Raw genomic sequence first — 21,830 nt, 5'->3', positions numbered from 1 at the left:
CCATATATAGCCAGCGCTACCTCCACTAAATGGTGCAACGTCGTTGGCTACTGCTACGCAGAGTCATCGCCTTAGTGGCCCCTGTGTAGCTCGGCTCATCTCCTTCTGTCCTGTGCCATTGTGTGTCGGCTGTCGTCTTCCTTTTGCCGGTCCGGTAATCCAATCGTCCCTGTCGTTGTCGTCGGCGCCGTGCTTTTTCTCCAGTCTCCCTCTTCTCTGCCGGCGATTCATTAGCCATAAGGTACGTATTTTTATTTTTTTTAAGTTATTCAATATTTCAAATTTTCAATAATTTATTACTTCAGTTAGAGTTAATTGATTAATGATGTTGATTATCTATATTAACTATATTTAGTTGATTATAAGTTTATAACTTGTTGATTTTTGTTAGATTGTTCAATTTTTTGTTTTATGTTGTTGGTGTAATATATTTTTGATTATAGTGTAATATATTCTTGTTATATGTAATATATTGTTGTTATATTTGGTTGCTATTGTATATTATTCTTAGTAGATTATTGTTGTATCTTATTCTGGTAGATAGATTAGTCATTTAGTCTTGGTTGATTAGGAATTTAGGATGGCTTCATCAAATACACCATCAGAAACATCAACTTCCCAAGAACAAGGATTAACTCCTGATGCAACAAGTGAAACCCAAAAAAATAGTAATAGAGGAAAAACTGATCTTGCATGGGGCCATTGTAAACAAGTTATGGATAAAGAAAAATTGTTCTGTTATGTATTCATTACGAGAAGCTTATTAGGGGTGGAGGAATTAATTGGGTTAAGCATCATTTGGCTGGAAAAGGTGGAGATATTGAGGCATGTCGAAAGATGCCAGCTGTAGTGAGACACTAATTCAATCAAAACATTGAAGATCTTCGAACCAAGAAAAGAAAAAGTCAAGAAGAATATGCAGAAAGTTATAATGCTTGTGATGAAGTTGAAAGAGAATTTGATGAGATTGAACGTAATGAGATGCGACAACAACAAAAATCAAGGCTTCCGCACCTAGCTCTAGAAAAGGAAAACAACTCAAGGGATTACAATCTTTTTTTCTATTGACAGCAACACCTGGAGCTCAACCAACTATCAAAAATGTTCTCCAAAGTAAATAAATTGTGAAGAATTGTGATATTGCTATTGCGAGATAGATGATGGATGCCTCTGTGCCATTTAATGCGGTTAATTCAGCTTATTATCAGCCGATGATCGATGCTATTGCAAACATGGGTGCATGGTATAAATGTCCAAATTATGGAAGAGTTCGTGGATATTTGTTGAGTAAATTAGTGAAGATATAAAGAAAATGATTGAAGATTATCGTGAGATTTGGAAACAAACTGGATGTACTATCATGGCCGATGGATGGAGTGATCGTTGTAAGCATACTTTAATTGATTTCTTGGTTTATTGCCCTAAAGGAACTGTTTTTCTAAAGGCATTTGATGCTTCTCATGTCTCGAAATTGCTGATGATTTGTTTAAGTTGCTTAGGGATGTTGTATTATTTGTTGGTCTTGAAAATGTTTTACATGTAGTGACAGATAATGTTATAAATTACGTTGCTGCTAGAAAGTTGTTGGAATCAGAGTTTCCTAGATTGTATTGGTCTCCTTGTGCAGCATATTGTGTTAATTTGATGTCAGGATATTAGAAAGTTAGAGGAAGTGAGTGAAATTGTGTCACAAGCTTCAATGATTACGAAGTATATCTATAATCATTGCCATCCTTTGAACTTGATAAAAAAGTTCACATGTGAACGAGAAATAATTTGTCCAGCTCCAACTCGGTTTGCCAATAATTTCATTACTTTGCAAAGTATTTTAGCTTAAAAGAATGCATTAAGAGCTATGGTGACATTTAGAGAATGGACAAGCTTAGCTTACTCTAAAGAAACCAAAGCTAAAAATTTTGTGGATCAAGTCTTAGATTCTATATTTTGGAATCAATGCATTAATATTGTTAAGCTTATTGAGCCACTTGTTCGTGTATTGCGTATTATGAATAGTGAAGATAGAGCTGCAATGGATTTTCTTTATCAAGTTATTGATAAGGCTAGGAAAGAGATGGTGAAGAGGTTTCAATAAAGAAAGAGGGTTGTTAATCCTTATTTGAAGATTTTAGATACACGTTGGGATTTACAACTTCGAAAAAGTCTTCATGCTACTTGTTATTGGTTAAATTCAACTTTTCAATTTAATGCTGTAGAATTTAAAAAGCACAAGCAAACAACTTTTGGCTTACTAGATTTTATTGAGAGATATGCTTACAGTGATGCAGATTTGAATTCTAAATTGACAAGTGAGATGAGAATCTTTAAGAATGTTGAACAAGACTTTGGAAGATAGTCTGCAATATGTGAGCGAAGCATAGTGATGCCTGGTAAATTGCTTGTTAAAATTAGTCTTTTATGATTGTGATATGTTTACGATTTGATTTTTATGATTGCGATATATTATTTTCTTTTTATGTTAAGATCAATGGTGAGGATCTTATGCATGTAGAGCACCAAACTTGCAAAAGTTAGCGATTCGTGTTTTGAGTCAAACTTGTAGTTCTTCAGGTTGTGAGCATAACTAGAGCATTTTCGAACACATTCACTCAAAGAAAAGGAATCGATTAGAGCATAAAAAACTTAATGATCTTGTTTATGTTCATTAAAACTTAAGGCTATAACAAAAGTACTTTTTTAATATTCTTTCTTGAATGCATTATTTTAAATTTTTAGTCATAATAAGAATAATCAAGTTAATTGATAATATAAGAACCGAATGAGAAAGCAAAGTTATGATCTACTTTGTCTTGATGCATTTGAGGATCATTTGAAATGGATAATGGAAGATTCACCACCATTTTTAACTCCTGAAAAAGTTGATGCTTTACGGAATGATCTTGCAAATATGTATCTTCAATCAGTTTTAGATGATTTGGGTATGTTTTTGTTAGGGTTGATTTTGTAATGCTTTAACCAAATGTTTTGTCTTATTATTGATTATGATTTGTGAAACATTATTGAAATGCTAGATCAATTGAATTTGGAAAATGACCGAGATGATGATGAAGCTAATAATAATTCTATGAAAAATGTAAATCAGAATGAAACCAATCAGGATGTAGCTCTAGATTTGTTAGATGAAGAAAGATATCCAGATATTGAAATTACTCCTTGGATATAATCCATGGATTGTTATTTTTATTGTGTTAAATTGAGATACTAATGTAATAGTACAAACAAATTTTATGTTTATTTTCGTATTATTTATTTTTAAAATTTAAGACTTAATGTTTCTTAAAAGGAAAATTCTAAGGTGCTGAAGGAAAGATGCTTCATTACCTGTGAAATGCACTTGTCATTCGTGGGTGTATCAGCCATGGCTCAGCAGGAGCAAGAAAGAGCAGGCACGGGTCCTCTAATGACAGAGAATGAAGGTAATAGTTGATGTTAATTAATGGAGCTAATTAAAATAATTATAATATTAATTGTATGTGTACATAGTTGGCTGCAGGGTTTTAAATGGAATGGTGTGAACCTTACGTTTTTGCTTGAGGAATTTTGGACCGTAACTTTTATTATTTTGATTGGAGTGTGAAAATTAGATTTTGGATTTAAAATTTGAGTTGGATATGAAAAAAGATGGCTAGACTATTTCTGACCAAAAAGGAAGTTGGGCTATGTTAAGAAATTTGTTATGGATTAAGAAAAAAAAAAAAGAAAAGTTGTAATGAAAGTTGCATGAAGGAGTGAGGAAAAAAATGTTGCATGAAAAAAAGAATAAAATAGTCTTTAGCCCTGACACAAAAAAATAGTCTTTAGCATTCTTGAATAAAGGCCTGTTAGTGTTACAAAGTATAGGGTTATAGTTCAGGAGTGAGGAATTAGGGTTTAGGATTAAAGTTAGAGTTTTTTTAATGTTTAGGGTGTAAGAGTTTGTAGACGTAAATCTTTAGGGTTGAAGATTTATGGTCGATGGTGGTGAAATGAGAAGGTTTTCATGTTAGAGACTAGTATACCCTATAGTAGAGGGTGCTTGGGTGATAGGGTTTAGGGTTTAGTTATAAAGTTAACGTTGGAGGATTTATAGTTGAGCGGATAGGGTTTTAAAATGTATACATTAAGATTTAGGTTAGAGTTTAGAATTTAAAATTTTTGTTATGGAATTTAGTATAACGTTTGTGATATGAAAAAGTAGTGTTTAATGATTTAGAATATTTTATGCATAATTTGAGAGACTAAGGGTTTATATGTACTGGAGTTTAAGGTTTACAGTTTGTGGTTTATGGGTTGAAAATGAGAATGGTTAGTTGAGAATTTAGGATTTAATATGTGTGATGAAGGTCTCTTGGTGAGTTTAGTTGGGTGGTTGGAAATGAGAGTGTTTAGTTGATGATTGAGGATTTAATATGTGTAACGAAGATCTTTTGCATAAGGTTAAGGGTTAGGCATCTAGAATTTAAGATTTTTCATTTGAAAATATAAATATTAAAAAAAATAAAGATAATTGGTCATTGATTTTTTTATTTTTAATAATTATTAACGAAATAAAATAAGTTTTTATACATGGCGCAATGATGGATCAAGTTTAGGGTTGTGAATACATTCTTGTAAGGGCTTTGGGCTCCTTATTTACACTGACGCGATGATGGTGGATTAAAAAATACTTGATTTGGGGAATTGAAATTATTTTTTTTGTCCGAATTAGATAGGTTGAAGATTTTAGAGACCAATTGGACTTCGGGCTGTTGCGTGCTGTAAGTCTGCTGGGCATTTCACGTTTTGAGTCTTTTTGGATAGTTCAAATTCCACTAGTCATGTTACGATTGAGTCTAACTAGAACAGATTGAATAAAAAATATAATGATCTAATTACCAAAATATATATATAGGACCTGGCATATTTTGATGTGAGTATTTATATTAGATTTACTACACATATCTATTTGAAGAAAAAATACATCATGATATATAAAAATAAAATACAATAAATTAAAAATTTTATATTTAGACCAAATTAAAAAAGATAAAGTTAAAACATTCATTCTAAGAAGGTAAAGTTAAAACAAGTATTCTTCGAGGTTAACACTTCATCTTTTTTGGAGAATTTTTCGTTGTAATCTGGAGACATTTTCATTATACTTGACGCTGATGTTTTTTTGGCTTCAAAAATTTTTAGGTTCCGAACTTTCCATAAGAACTGGCATATACATGTAAAGAGTGTGAGAGAGAATTCACTTCTTGGCTACATCTCACCGTCGTGAGCCATTAAATTGTAAAATCAGCAGAATCCTGTTGGGTAATCGCCGGTACAATGGAAAAGGAGCTCTAAACTTTTTTTGTTGGACCACAATATTACAAGCAGTGCACAATTGAATAATATAGAAGAATAATATATACGTTATTTTGTTCAATTCACAATATTCATATCATATTTTCTTTGTTTATAATTATGCTATTGAATTATACTATCGTGATTTATATAAATCATAAGTGAATTTATCATATATATTCTTAATAATTATTCAAAAATATTTATACAACCAATATTTATATTTAAAAATAAACTTAAAATTTTTTTACAAGAATTGAATATAATTTTTTTGTGTATCAAATATATAAATCTCTACACTAGTAAAAGTTTATTTTTAGATAATTACATCTCCATCCAAATCCAAAAAAATGAGAATAGTTCCAAAAAAATAGCAGTATAAATAAGACAACAATAACAAAAGTTCTAAGCATTAAACAACAAATCATCATAGATCATCTTTTTATGTTTTCTAATTTACCTTAGACTTGATATTTGCACTTATAAGCATATCAATTACTCCTATATTATCGATCTTGACACCATTGATTTGTGCATTCTACAACTTTTTTCTTTAACTTTTCTAATACCAACACTCCATTATTAAAGACAATATTATTTCTACATCTTCATATGTACTATATTACAGAAAAAAATATCATCCGCACTTTCTTAACATTAGTAAAAGTTTAAAATATATACAAATTAATATGAGTTATTAAATTATATTTTTGATTAGTGTAAAAAATATTTTTATTAATGTATGTTAATTTTTGTAAAATGTTACAGAATAAATCTTTATAATAAGTAATCAGAATTCAAGAGTTTCATTAATAAAATTTGATTTTCATACAGATCAGAGATATAAGTTTTGTATCTTTACTTACATGCTTCGTATTCTTTTAGTTATTATTTTAGTTCATGGCAAAAGATTCGATGGTTCCATAGCATTTGAACCATTAAATGGTTCTAGAACAAAACATATTTTTTAAAATTAGAAAAAGATTATTTAATAATTATTAAAAAAACTTAAAAAATATGTTTTGTTAATAGTCCAAACGTGCTGGACTATCAAATTTAGTGCCTAGTTTTATGGCACTAGATTCGGTGGTCCCAGAACATTTTGACCATTAAATGATCCCATAACAAAACATGTTTTTTAAGTTTTTTTAATAACTGCTAAATAGTTCTTTTTTAAATTTAATTATAAATTAACCCAATATATTTTATTTAACTATAAAAATGATTTTTTATTTTATAAATAATTATTTTATCATAAATCTATCATGTTTATTAACAATCAGGAACAAAAACAATAACAAATTAGATCTTCTATTGATCCTAATAATTTTTTTGGCTATTTCAATCTATTAAAAGATTAAATTTGATCCGTCACGTTCGTGAGGAATCATAAAATCGTGTTTCCTTGAAAACCAATCGATTGGACTATCAAACCAATCGATTGAATTATAACTCAATCGGTTGGATTACAGTTTACCACTAAACAATCGATTGAAAATTGCTGGACAGCGTGTTTTTCGCAAAAATCAATCGATTGGTCATATTACCTAATCGATTGAACGATGACTAATCATGTGTGTTTCTTACAATTCAATCAATTGTTTAGAATTTCCAATCGATTGAATGCTTCAAAACAACCTGAGGTCTCACAATTCAATCGATTGCTTTTGTTACTCAATCGATTGAATTCACCAAAACAATATGAATTTGCCTAATTCAATCGATTGAAGTGTGCTACCCAATCGATTGAAATATGTACTACACCTATTTTAATCTTGTTGTCGTTTTTAGAAATTATCTTGTTATTCATCTATCTTATCTTTAAAATTCTATCTTCAATTTTTGTGGTTTTATTTTGATTTAGATACTCTAATCTTATCTTTTCCTTAATATTAACATTATAAATTGGTGAATAATCCATCACCAATTATTCAATATCACCATTGAAATCGTGTATCATTTTCTTTGATTATTAAAAATTTCATTATTTTTCTTTGAATAATCCATCACCAATTATATTAGGTAGCACACTTAGAGTATATTAGAACAATACGTTAATAATTTGAAGAAAAAATCATTAGTGTAAATTTTTTTTTTTTAAATTATCCTTATTGAACTATTTTACTTTTATTCCTTCAAAATATATTTTAATAAAAATATTTGTAATAATAATTTACATCCAATAAGAATATCTTAACGAGGTTACTGTAAAAAAATGGGTAAAAATTTTTTTATTTAACGAAATTGACAAAAGATTTTTTTAATAATAAACCTCTCTTTAAGAGTAATATTGAAATTTAAATTTAGACACTAATTATCATTATATATTACATATAAGCATCAAGAGTATATTATTAAAATAGTATGATAATAATTTAAAGAGAAAAATTATTCTTTGTACATTTAATTAAAAAATTACCTTGTTTAAATTATAGTGTAAGTGGAGCCATTTTTATAATCTTACGATTGAGAGTGAGCATCATTCTGTCCTGGGTTAATGCAAAATTTACAGAACGTGAGTACGTGATTGAGTATGTAGTTTTAGATTATAAAAATAGGGGTAAAATAGGAAAAAATATTGGACACCAAACACTCTGTATTCTCATTATATATTGTTATAGATAAGTATGATTTCTTAAAATTTTGGAGTGTCCAGGCCACTACTCGCCCTCTCTAGGTCTGTGCCTGATTGCTAGCTAATTAATAATAAAAAATAATAACATCTATTTACTTTTTAATATTTCTCAATGTCTGTGAATTAATAAAAGATAAAAAAATATTTTTCATTACACAATCAATTTCACTAATAAAGTATCGAAACGAATAATTGCAAAATTAGAGATTCTATTTTCTGATCTCCATTTTGTAATCAAAACGATGGTTTATTCTCTGAACATTACAATGAAAAACTTGATTGGACCTTTGCTGATTGCTGCAACGGTGATTAACAATGAAGAAATAGTGGATATTAAATAGACGGATAAAAAATTAAAAAAAAAGTAGATATTGTGTAGATGGATGTTCCAAAGAAAAACAATGAAATTTTTAATAATAAAAAAAATGATACACGATTTTAATGGTGATATTGAATAATTGGTGATGGACTATTCACCAATTTATAATATTAATATTAAGGAAAAGAGAAGATTAGAGTATCTAAATAAAAATAAAACCGCAAAAATTGAAAATAGAATTTTAAAGATAAAATAGATAAATAACAAGATAATTTCTAAAAACGACAACAAGATTGAAATAGGCGTACTACATATTTCAATCGATTGGGTAGCACACTTCAATCGATTGAATTAGGCAAATTCATATTGTTTTGGTGAATTCAATCGATTGAGTAACAAAAGTAATCGATTGAATTGTGAGACCTCAGGTTGTTTTGAAGCATTCAATCGATTGGAAATTCTAAACAATCAATTGAATTGTAAGAAACACACATTATTAGTCATCGTTCAATCGATTGGGTAATATGACCAATCGATTGATTTTTGCGAAAAACACCCTGCCCAACAATTTTCAATCGATTGTTTTGTGGTAAACTGTAATCCAACCGATTGAGTTATAATTCAATCGATTGGTTTGATAGTCCAATCGATTGGTTTTCAAGGAAACACGATTTTATGATTCCTCACGAACGTGACGGATCAAATTTAATCTTTTAATCGATTGGAATAGCCAAAAAATTTATTAGGATCAATGGAAGATCTAATTCGTTATTGTTTTTGTTCTTGATTGTTAATAAACATGATAGATTTATGATAAAATAATTATTTATAAAATAAAAAATTATTTTTATAATTAAATAAAATATATGGAATTAATTTATAATTAAATTTAAAAAAGAACTATTTAATAATTATTAAAAATACTTAAAAAACATGTTTTATTATGGAACCATTTAATGATCCAAACATTCTAAACCACTGAATCCTGAGTCTAATTTCATTAATAAAAACATTTTTCTTCTTCAATTCTCGGATAGGTCTAAAGTCTCAACAGTGAGCAAGCAATTCGGCAGGAATATTTGGTCAGTTGTTACTTGTTAGCAATTAATTGAAGGTCGCGCATTTCTAACTGCCAAATTAGCACTTGATAATTCTGCTCAAATTTATAAATTTCTCACAACTTAGAAAACAACGAATTTTTTTACTTTTTTTTTTCATCACTATAGAAGGAAAACACACATAAGATGACTAGACATTTTTATCATCACGTAAAGAATAGTCGAGAAATTATGTTTATACTATTTTTGTGTATATTTTTTTATTATAATTTTATTTATCTTAACTTTTATCAATTATTTTTAATTTAAAAATCAAATATATAAAAAATATACAAAAAAATAATATTCTAATTTTCCTTTTATCCTAAGCTACATCTATTGTGCCACTCTTTTGTACCATCCCTAACCAATATACCAATGTCACTCCAATACGTATTCTTCATGAATGAAGACAGCATAGTGGGATGGTGGGAAACAGAAAGAAAGACTCGTCATAAAAGCTAACATTTTTACCACTACATTATATCGTTAAGAAATTGAACATAGAAGGAAACATATTAGGAAATATCACCGCAAAAAGTAAAAAAAGGATCAAATAGGAGGGAAAAATTAATTAATTAAATAATCGAATAACAATAATACCGAACTTTTTTCCATTACCCTTCTTATTTTTTTTTATATATATAAAAAGGGTGAGACATAACCATTAGTCACGAGTCAAACATAATATAAATTAAGGGTCCAATTCCAAAAGGCAGAAAGTGAATCCATTCCAAACCCAATTCTTTATATTGCAACTGTTTGAAAGCATTATTGGGGCAGTGATTAGTACCAACCTGAACCAAATTAATTTGTCTCTATATTATTATTGTTATTTTGAGGGTGAAGTGCTACCAGCCACATTGCAAAAGGAAAGGATACTTTTCAAAGGAGGAGAGGTTCACAAGAAGGTGACTTTCTTTGTATCTTTCATTGAGATCTGGAGTTATGTGGAAAGGACCAAATTATCCAATGAGTGGTGTCAAATATGAGAGTGGTGGTGTTGTTTTCATGCTGTTTTTTCTTTCGACAACATTAACAACAATAACTCGAGCAATGGAGGTACCTAAGATTACTCAAAGGTTCCATTTTCCAGGTATGTCTCTCAATTCCCAATTCTCAAAACTATCATTTTTATTTTATATTTTGCTTTTTTGCTTCTTCCTTACCTTGGAGTTTGCCATTGTTGTTGCTGTTGTTCCCATGTTTAATTTAGTATTTAGATCTCTGCATAAAAAAGACTATTTGTTTCTATGAGTAGTGATGAATAGCTGGCATGTATGTTACTTTGGTAATGGTGGTTTGGAAAATGGTGATTGTGAAGGCGCAAGTAATAATGGATATCAACATCAATATAAGATATTAAGATTTTTAGCACTGGTTAGTGCTTTCTCTTTTGCTTGTTTTTAGCACTGGTTAGTGATGAGTAATTACTCATCTTAACAAAATAATAAAATAAAATAAAAACACGTTTTTTTGTTTTTTTGTTTTTTCTGTTTTTTGCTAAAAGGATGTAGGAGGGAGAGTTCACCCTTAAAGAAGTTATTAAGATTCGAATCCCAACCTAAGGGGTAAAAATTTAGCCTACTTTTCTTAGGCTTCTCCCTTTTAGTTTAGAAAATAAAAAACAAAAATGCAAACATAATCGACAATAAATTGTATGAATATTTATGCATATTAATAAAGTTATTGGATTACAGTTGGAATATTCACTTATTTAGGAGATAATTTAAATGTAAAAATATGACGGAGATTTCTTTGGAACGCAATTTAATTCTTTTTTTTTTCCTTCTTGTTTCTTATTTCTTAATTTGTGTATAACATTATAGAATTTCTTTTCATATAGAGGATATTTTACCAGTACTTTTCTTTAAATGTTTTAATGTTAAAGGGATTTAAATTGAATATAATTAAGAAAAAAAGGGATAATACTTTATGCTAATGTTCTTTCGTTTCTTTTCTTTTGTTTGTTTATTTAATTATTTACTTTTTTAGTAAAGAGCGGGTAGGCCCACCGCCCACTATCCATCTTATATTATACTCTTATATCTATTATTAATTTATATTTTTGGTGGTGTCTTATCCTATTGTTTCTAGTATATCATTTGGGCCGTGTGTTGTTAGTTTTTTAAAAAACTCATCTAATTTTATAATTTAGATAAATCATCATTTTAGCATTTCTCCAAATTTGGCATTCAAAAAATTATAAAAATTAATTAGCGGGTGAATTTGTCAAACTTTTATCATTTTTGAAAGACTATATAAGGTAGTATTTATTTGAAGAGATTAGAACTAACATTAAAGAACTGAAATTTAATATTATGTTTAGTGATTAAAGATAACAACTAAATTTTTAATTTTGTGATATAAAATTTTAGTCCTTTCAATATTTCTAAAAAGTATGAGACACTAGAAATTAAAATTTTTAAAGACGAATACTAAAATTTTAATAATATTTTTTCTAAAAAAAATATCTTCATTTAACTTTTTAAAATTTAAAATTTATCTTTTAATCTCTATATATCTTAAATTAAAAAAAAATTAGACATATCTCATTTTAGTATATTTAGTCTCACTGCTTCAGTTTTATTCTTTCTGTCAAATGCAATCTAAATATCTTTTCTTTTTATTATTATTTTGTAAATACTAAAATTTTTTAGATATAAAAATAATGATTTACTCTAATAATTAAGATGTAACTCTGACACAAACATAATATACAACACGATATCTAAAATAGATATAATAAATCAGAAAAAGTGTCATGTTTTATCCGCTCTAATCCAATTTATAGGATTTTTTAATGACTAAACAGAAAAGAAAAAAAATAGAGACAAAACTAAATTAATTGGCTAAATTCATATCTAAATATATAAGATGTTAAAACTTACTTTATGGATGACTCCAATTCGAATGAATGTCTGTCCCAAAAGTATGTGCTCTAGCCATATAATCTCTAACGCTATTTGCATTCTTCTAAATTAAAAGAATAAAGACTCTCTAATTTCAATTTATAACTGTATATACTTTGTCAAATCCCATTCTAAAATATCCTTACCAAGCATTCTTTGGTTTACTAAGAAAAGAGCTTCTAAACAGTCTGTTTCACAAATAACTTCGCAAAATTTACTATTCCAAACTAGAAATAAACCTCTCCAAATTGCATACAATTCAGCAAAAAGAACACTGCGCACTTCGACTTTTCCAGTGCAACCTTTCAACCAACATCCATCAAAATTGTGAATGATACAACCAAAACCAGTATAGCCAAAAGGGGGGCAAAACAACTAGCATCACAATTCAATTTAATAGAATGAACTAGAGGTGGAACCCAATGCAAACAAAGCGAAGGAGGAGACAAAGACTGATGCATAGCAAAAATAGTGTGGAACTCCTTTACTGAACTACAAATCAAACTCACCACTTTACTAGCACTCCAAGAGTCATCGGTATTAAATAAGTCATGATTCATGCTTCTCCAAATCCACCAGATGGTCAAAAAGAAAAGAAAAATATCTCCACTCCTTGTACCTCTGTAGAGCCAATCACGTAAATCTAATTTATCTGAATACATGCATAAAAGGTTCCAGACCTCCTTGGCACTAGGGCACTCCTGAAGACAATGAAAAATAGATTCAGAACCAGTCTGACACCGATGACAAGTGTTAGATAAAGTTAAGCCACAACCCAAATGAAACTCCGCCGTAGGAATATCGTTATGAAAACTGAGCCAAATTAAGAACTTGTACTTCTCAGGAATATACAGTCGCCATACCTAGAACCAATTTATCACGCTCATTCCAGTCAAACTTTCTTTTGGCTAGCCAAATGTATCCACTCCTAACTGAGTAGAGTCTAGAAGATACCACATCCAACGACCAATCCGAACTCTCTCCAGCATTCAAATCCGGATTATAAGCATTCAAACGCTGTTTGATATCTTCTGGAATGTTAGAGAAAACATCACAGAAATTTCATTGACCATCTTTCCAAACGTCTCTAATAGTTAAATCAGAGTCAGATATATGTACAAAAGAGACATCTTGAGCAATTGGGCCCTCAATATTCTAATTGTCAAAGCAAAAAATTGATCAAGTGACCTAACGCATCGAAAGAAGGCATCCTTAAGAGCACCAAAAACCTTTGAGATACTCTTCCAAATATGAAAAGTGTTGCAAGGGACAGGGTCATCTAAAGCTCCCTCATTCCTCATATACTTCGCCCTCAATAAAGTAACCCAAGGCTTGTCCTGACAATGAAAAAGTTGGCAAACCAATTTACCAAGTAAAGATATATTAACACACGCAGGATTTCTAACACCTAAGCCACCAAATTTCTTTGGAGTGACCACGGTCCTCCAATTAACAAGAGAAAGACCTCTACCATCAACTTGATCCTTCCAAAGGAACTGTCTCATCATAGAAGACAATTTATCGCAAACCCAATTTGAAAAAAAAAGATACATGCATATGATAGACAGGAATGGATGCTGCAACAGAATTGATCAGGCAAAGTCTTCCTGCTTTATTTAGAAGCCTTCCTTTTCAATTAACTAATCTTTCCCTTGCCTTTTCAATGACCAAATGAAAAGAAGCCATACTAGTACGGAAATAATTAAGGTTAACTCCAAGATATCTTCCTAAGTTTAAAGCAAAACGTATTGAAGAAACGCTAATAAAAATATCTCTTCTACAAGCAGTCATATTTTTAGAATAAAAAGCTTTAAACTTTTTAAGATTTACTTTGATACTAGATGCCTTGCAAAAAATATTAAAATAATATATGATCATTTGGACCTGACTTTTTGTAGTTTGACAGAAAAATAAGAAATTATTTATAAATATCAAATGAAAAAATTTTAAGCTATTCCTCGTAACAGAAACTGATTTTCACATATCCTCAACCATCTTATGAGATATATAACAAACAACTCTTTTCATACAAAGTCCAATTTATAAATGTTTAAAATCAGACAAACTTAGGTTCTTTTAAGTTCAGCTGAATAAACCAATAATAATAATAATAATAATAATAATAATAATAATAATATTGCTGAAAAGCTAATGTGCCGACACAGCTAAAAGAATTTCAACTTTAAACGAGGCAGCACGTGCTACCTTTACAAACGTATCGCTGCCAAATAGGACAATTGCTCGATGTTAGATTGTTAGGTACTTTCTAGTTTATAGGGAAAAAATAATTAATTAAGTTAATTTATTATTATTATTATTATTATTTTGGTATAGTACTTTATTATATGCAACTTGTCTGGATGCTTATTGTTTTATTTAAGTTGCCATATGATTTTTTTTTTCGGGTAAAAATGACTCCTCCCTTTTCCTTTTGGTTGAAAAAATAAATAAAAACTCCTTTATTAGCTTTCAGTTTCAGGAATTATATATATAATTATTAAGAAAATCAAAAACATATTTGAAGTTGAGTGTTAATTATTAGAAATACTTTTATAGATAACATATAATTCATTTAAAAACAAAAATTATTTTCCATAATTGATTCATGTTGAAAAAATCAAATTTTGCAGATGTGACTAAAATTACTTTTTATTTTCATTTGTTTCAAAATTGAAAATATATGTAAATTTTCAAAATAACCCATGCTATTACAAACCAAGGCAGAAGAATTTATTAAATAAGGGCATAAGGCCAAATAATAACTAAGATTGCTGAAATTTTTTTTTATGTGATATATCTGAAAAGATATTTAACTAATAACAAACTGATGATAATATATGTAGTATCTTATCTATCATACATTTATAGCTTGACATAAAAATAAAAAATTGAACTCATCTCCTTAGGTTAAAAAGTAAATGCGTCACTTTCAGTTTTTACGAAATTTATTGAACAGAAAATGTTGCGCAACATTTTCTGAAATACCATGAAATTAAATAATATATTTGGTTTAATATTTAAAATATTTTTCAATGTAACTATATTAAAAGTAAAAAATATCTTAAAATGATATTAAATAAAACATACATGTAAAAATAGAAATAATTCTAATCCGATACTTCAACAGTAATTTGACAACATAATATTAAATAAAACACATCATATAAAGATTTTTTTAACACATTTTCTTTTTAAAATTTCTGATTTTCTTAATTTTTTTGAAGAAATTTTGAAACCCTTCTAAAAGTGATAAAATATGAAAAGTATAAATTATGTACAAAAATATACAAACTAAACATTTTTTGTGTGAATAAATTTTTCTAATTGTAAAATAAATTGTCATCCTATTCTATGATTGATTATGTAGCATCATTATTGCATTCAACATTAAATTGGATTGGCATACGTGGATATATGATTGGCATATTCCTTGCTTGATTAACATGCAAACAGACACATTATTTGTGGCCCCATGTCTTCAAATTATTGAAGTAAATTTGGCTAGATATCTAAGTAACTTAACTAGCTAATTTGGGTTAGTTCAGTCATCACTTTAACTGTCTCACTTTTTTCATTTAAATATCATATATTTAAATTTTATTTTATATATACAGCAGTTTATTAATCACAACAAATTTTTAAATACAATTTAAATTTATGAGAGATTTGTCCTTAATCAATCTAGTTGATAGAAACTTTACGCAACTGAAAAAAAAAAAATCTAAGAAACTTAACCCAAGCCCCAAAGGACAAAATGCCTTATCTATCCGGTTAGTTTCGGTCTCCAATTATAACTACATACATCATGAAATGTTAGCTTAGACACATCTCTAGCAACATGGGCTTAAGAAAATAGTGGAAAAAATTAAAATCAAGCACAGTGCATAACATCTAAAGATAAGTCTTGTTTCCTGATATGCCTAACAGATGAGACTTAAGGACTATCTTATAGACTTATACTACACAAACAAGCTCTTGTTTGCTTCGACTCCACGGAATGATCATCATTCATCCAAGCTTTTGAAAGTAAATAAGTAAGAATACAATAAATTTAATTTTAATCTACTATTACTATAAAATAATTTTACATGTACATTCCGTTACGAAATAAAAATAATTGCATTTTACATTAATTGTATAAATGATCATCCAAAAATACTAATATGATTGAACGGCTATGTAAAATATTTTACGTATTGAAATTAGACTCTAACATAATATATCATAAAAAAGAGTGGTTCTTAAAATGAACAAATAGCTCTTTGGTCAACTTCAATCTGTTGCACTGCATCACAACATGAATACTTTTATGAAACAACGAAAACGTATCACGTTGAAAAAACTTAAAGGAAAAAGAAAAGCAACAAAAGTTAGCCTAAATTATCAATTCACAGCATCTCAAATACTTCATTTTAATAACATAAAAAGAAAAAAACATATTTGTAAATTCCAGAGTTCCTTAATTCTAACAACCAAACATCTTACTTGTTTTAATTAGCCATTCATTTTCTAAATAGATACTGTTTCTAAGCTCTATGGCATCCAAAATTCATTTCAAAAATTCAAATACTAGTTTCTCAGACCATGTTGAAAATCTCAATACTATTTTTCAAGAGATTTTCCAAATCTAACACAGTGAAATGAAAAAAAACTAAACAAAATCTGAAAATTAGCCCGTTAGAGTGAATGTTAGAAGGATGAGGAAGGAAGAAGCCTATCTTCCTCAAATCCTTGCTGGATCCTGAAACTCACCGGAATCTTTACCCGCCGGTGCTTTGTCCTTGCGTGGTGTCTGCCGAGAACACTTTGTCGTAATTTGTCGTGTTGGGTTCTTGATTTTAGATCTTCAAAAGTGAAAAGATGAGTAAGATAGTAAAGTAAATGGTTAATCACCGTTGAATTGTAACTCCTATCATATATAAGTAGACTAAATTCTCATTTTGGTCTTGATATTCACGAGACTCATTTTGGTTCCAAAATTTAAAATTATCTATACCGGTTTTTCTGATTCAAGTCTGGACACTAATGTGATCTGTGGACTCTTTCTGGCGATAACTAGACAAACGGAATGCTGAGATAGTACTCTTCCTGCTACGCGGGATGATGAGTAAACGACGTCGTTTACTCTTGGCACCCAAACAAGTCAAAAATGTCTTGCTTTGTATATGAAGGGAGAAGAAACGATGGAGACCCAAAATAAAGTATTCTTCTTCTTCTCTACCTCCACTATTTTTCATTTCTAACTTGTTTGGACGCTAAGGATAAACGACATCGTTTACTCATCATCCAGCATGGCAGAAAGGATGACATCTCAGCACTTTGTTTGCTTAATCATCACCGGAAAGAGTCGAGGGACCATATTGGTGTCTAAACTTGAATCTGGAGGACTAATATAGGTAATTTTGAATTTCGGTGACCAAATTGAGTAATCGCGTGAATCTCACGGGACTAAAATGAGAATTTACTCTATATAAGTCATGCTATCTTAATTTAAGAGTGAACCTTTCACTTTATTACTTTACTAACTCCCTCACTTTACAGTAGTTTGATCCGGGTTCTTTTGCTTTGTGGGAAGCTCTGCTTCAGCGCCTGAAGCCCAAAGGTTGAAGTCGTAGATGGAGTTTTGGTTGTGTTCTGCTTCAATTTTTCATTGAAGGTTGAACTTGATTTGAAAATAGAAAAGAGAGATTGGGATGTGATTCAAATTAATCGAAAAAAGCAACTCGCTGGGCGTAATTCTGGATTGAAAATCAAATTAATCTTTAGTTTAACTCATTTGTACAACTATAATTAGTATTGACTAATTCTTGGATATAAAATTTGATGGTTACTTGATTAGCAGTAACAGCAACCCTTTACGGTCCAAAATAAATCAATAACAGTATATGCAAATTAACATCTCCCTTCATCTATAGGGAATTAAGGTAAACAAGACAAGCAAGTCCTTTTTTTTATATAATAACTTGGTGTATGAGTAAAGTTGATCAATATTTAATTGCAAGTTTATTCCAACATAACCAAACTATATATATACTGTTCTTTAGAGGAATATACTTGTAGTAAACTAGGGTGCTATCATATATAATAGACATATTCTCCTATTTACATATAGACACACTCAATCTTCTTTCTAAGACTCGAAGAATGGGAAATTTTCTCATAAAATGTACTTCTAATGCAGGAAATCCCTTCAAGAAAAAGCACTTTCTTCCTCCTCCTCCTGTTCCCATTCAAAAGAAATTCAACCTTCCAGCAGCAGTACCTGTTTGGCCACCAGGTATATATTCATCTTATATTAATAATCATTCTTGTCTATCCTATTGAAATATGTTTGGTTTAGGAGTGAAAAGAATTTTTAGCGCATGAGTTTTTTTCCTATGTAAAATTACGTATCTATTGAATTTTCTGTTCTTATTTTACTCTTTAGATTTTTTTACATGATCTTAGACTATATTTAATGAACTATGCTAAGTGTATCAAATTAGCTATCAATATATAAAATACATATTATAATATAAAATATACATTAAAAATAAATTAAACAAGATATGTAATCATATATAAATACATAATGACTGATTTTTAGTGTGCACATAATATTTTTTTATATTTAATAAGTTTTCTAACAAAAATTCATAATCATGCATTCTTTATTTCTAATATAACTTTTAAGCAATTAAAATTAAACAAATGCATGGTTGTAAGTACCCTTGAAGCACGAATTAAACATGTTATTCTTAAAACAAGCGAGAATTTCTCCAATTACCCCATCTATATGATCTACCTTATACAATATATCTACATCCAATAATCTGCTACCTTAAACTTATGTAATATTTTAATAACTTTTCTTGAACTTGGGACACTTATATTTTATTCAATATCCGCACTTGCATTGTATTTGTATTTTATCATATGTCACATGCTATTGTTGAATTATTGTGTCACATGCAGGTAATGGTTTCTCAAAAGGAAGCATTGATCTTGGTGGGTTGCAAGTGTCTCAAATAACAACATTCAACAAAATATGGGCATCCCAGGAAGGTGGACCAGAGAACCAAGGTACCACAATCTTTGAGCCCTCAGGAATTCCACAAGGCTTCTCCATGTTGGGTAGTTACAGCCAACCAAACAATAAGGCCTTGTTTGGATGGGTCCTTGTTGCAAAAGATTTGTCCCCACCAAACACCATTAATGGAACATTAAAGCAACCGATTGATTACTCACTTATATGGACCAGTGAAAATCTTGGCATCAAACAAGACACCAATGTCTATGTTTGGACACCAGCAGCTCCTGATGGGTACTAAGCTATTTTATATATTTGCATTACATATTCTTACTTTAAACTTTCTAAATTTCTGTTTTTTTTTTCACTTTCTTAAATAAAATTTTGGACCTGTAGTAAATATATGTTTTTTGGCTTTGGTCCATTTTTTGCTTTTTGAGTCTTTGTAAAATTTAAAATGTTATTTTGATTCACATCCTTAATTTAACCAATTATGCTAGATATATATAAATATTCAATCATCAAATCAGCTATCCATATAAAATACATATTAAAAATAAGTTAAATAACAAGATATATTTATATCTAATACGTATTATTGATTTAATGACAAATTTTTTTTTATACATATAATAATTTTGTAATTTAATTTGTTAAATATTGATATCAAAGATCAATTTTTGGCATAAAAGAAATGGAGCAAATTATAATAAAGTGAAGAAAAATATTAACAAAGAAAAAGTTACATATTTTTTCCCATTAGATTGTGGTAATTATGTATCATATTATATTATATTGTATTTGAAGACGCATGTTTGTATTTGTACATAATAGGTACAAAGCTGTTGGGCATGTTGTGACAACTTCAGCGGACAAACCTGCCCTTAACAAAGTGATGTGTGTGAGGATAGACCTTACTGACCAATGTGAGAAGAATTCAGTGATCTGGAATGGTCCCAATGGCATAAATTTTTTTGAGGCAAGGCCAAGCAATAGAGGAACTCAATCTCCTAGCGTTCAAGTAGGAACATTTGTTGCACAAAATGTTAATGCCACTGGCCCTCTAACAATTTCATGCCTTAAAAACACCAAAAGCATTGCATCATCAATGCCTAATGTGCAACAAATTGAGGCTATAGTTAAGGCTTATTCTCCAATTATGTACTTGCATCCTCATGAAGAATTCCTTCCTTCTTCAGTCAATTGGTTTTTCTCAAACGGAGCATTGCTATTCACAAGAGGGAACGAGTCGAATCCGGTCGCAATAGCGCAGAATGGAACCAACCTACCTCAGGATCCGAACAATGATGGTGCATTTTGGCTTGACCTTCCGGCCGACGAAGCCAACAAAGATAGGGTCAAGAAGGGAAATTTGGAAAGTGCAAGAAGCTACATACATGTGAAACCAATGCTTGGTGGAACTTTTAGTGACATTGCAATGTGGGTGTTCTACCCGTTCAATGGGCCTGCAAGGGCAAAAGTGGATTTCTTTAACATTAACTTGGGGAAAATAGGTGAACATGTTGGTGATTGGGAGCATGTTACATTAAGGGTAAGTAATTTCAATGGAGAATTATGGCAAATGTACTTCTCACAACATAGTCATGGTCAATGGGTTGAAGCCTCACAACTTGAGTTCCATAGTGGGAACAATAATAACAAGCCTGTGGTTTATTCTTCTTTGCATGGACACGCATGTTACCCACACGCTGGCCTTGTTTTGCAAGGAACAAGTTCTATTGGTGTGAGGAATGATACTGATTCAAGTAACATTGTCATGGATTTGGGGTTACATGACTTGGTTTCTGCTGAGTATTTGGGTTCTCAAGTTGTGGAACCTCCATGGCTTAACTATTTTAGAGAATGGGGTCCAAAAGTTGATTATGACATTGATGATGAGTTGAAGAAAGTGGCTAAAGCATTGCCTGGGAGGTTGAGATCTCTTTTAGACAAGGTTGTGAAGAGTTTGCCAAGTGAAGTGTTAGGAGAAGAAGGCCCAACTGGTCCTAAGGTGAAGAATAATTGGAATGGAGATGAGGTTTAGATATTATATATTCTACACATGTATACCTTGCTTCCTAATTCTTTTAAAGCTCCAATATTGATCTATAACAAATTTATTGCATTTAATTTGTCATTTTGGAACTTTTTGTTTTTAGCATGGTTCTGAGAACCAAATCGTGGGCTAATTTAGTTGGGTTATCTAGGAATCAATTATGTGGTCACCGTTGATCTAGTTTAACGTAAAAATTAGTTGATAGTGAATTAATTCAAAAATTGGTAAATTGATTGAACTAGTCTGGTTTTTACTAAAAAATCAATTTAAAAAGTTAATGATTTTTTTAGAAAAAATATTATATTATTATATTTAATTTAATTCTGATTGAATCTCTAAATTTTTTAATTTATAACTTCACTGATTCAATGTCCGATTCAATTATTTTACAACCAACTATGGTTGAATATATAGAGAGAATACTATGTGTAATATATGTTTCTGCAAAAATATCTGATTCAATTATTTTACAAC

At 29.7% G+C, this 21,830-nt stretch overlaps 1 protein-coding gene across 1 annotated transcript; it reads left to right on the top strand.

The window, feature by feature from the left end:
- The first annotated feature begins 10,048 nt into the window (after positions 1-10,048).
- Positions 10,049-21,430, top strand: LOC112703023 (hypothetical protein At1g04090). Its single transcript, XM_025754319.3, has 4 exons — positions 10,049-10,475; positions 18,473-18,568; positions 19,246-19,594; positions 20,135-21,430. Exons 1-4 carry the CDS (start codon positions 10,328-10,330, stop codon positions 21,342-21,344), a joined length of 1,803 nt encoding a protein of 600 aa, XP_025610104.1. The 5' UTR covers positions 10,049-10,327; the 3' UTR covers positions 21,345-21,430.
- Positions 21,431-21,830: the final 400 nt, after the last annotated feature.

This window comes from Arachis hypogaea, chromosome 7, assembly GCF_003086295.3.
Source record: "Arachis hypogaea cultivar Tifrunner chromosome 7, arahy.Tifrunner.gnm2.J5K5, whole genome shotgun sequence".
Lineage (NCBI taxonomy): Eukaryota > Viridiplantae > Streptophyta > Magnoliopsida > Fabales > Fabaceae > Arachis > Arachis hypogaea.
The sequence above is the reverse complement of the archived record's forward strand: the minus strand, read 5'-3'. Positions and strand labels throughout refer to the sequence as shown.

Bases quoted from the DNA above. Each gene is read 5' to 3' on its own strand.
- LOC112703023 (XM_025754319.3), top strand. From the start codon at position 10,328: ATGTGGAAAGGACCAAATTATCCAATGAGTGGTGTCAAATATGAGAGT. The intron at 10,476-18,472 runs GTATGTCTCTCA...CTTCTAATGCAG, and splicing joins TCAAAGGTTCCATTTTCCAG to GAAATCCCTTCAAGAAAAAG. The intron at 19,595-20,134 runs GTACTAAGCTAT...TGTACATAATAG, and splicing joins ACACCAGCAGCTCCTGATGG to GTACAAAGCTGTTGGGCATG.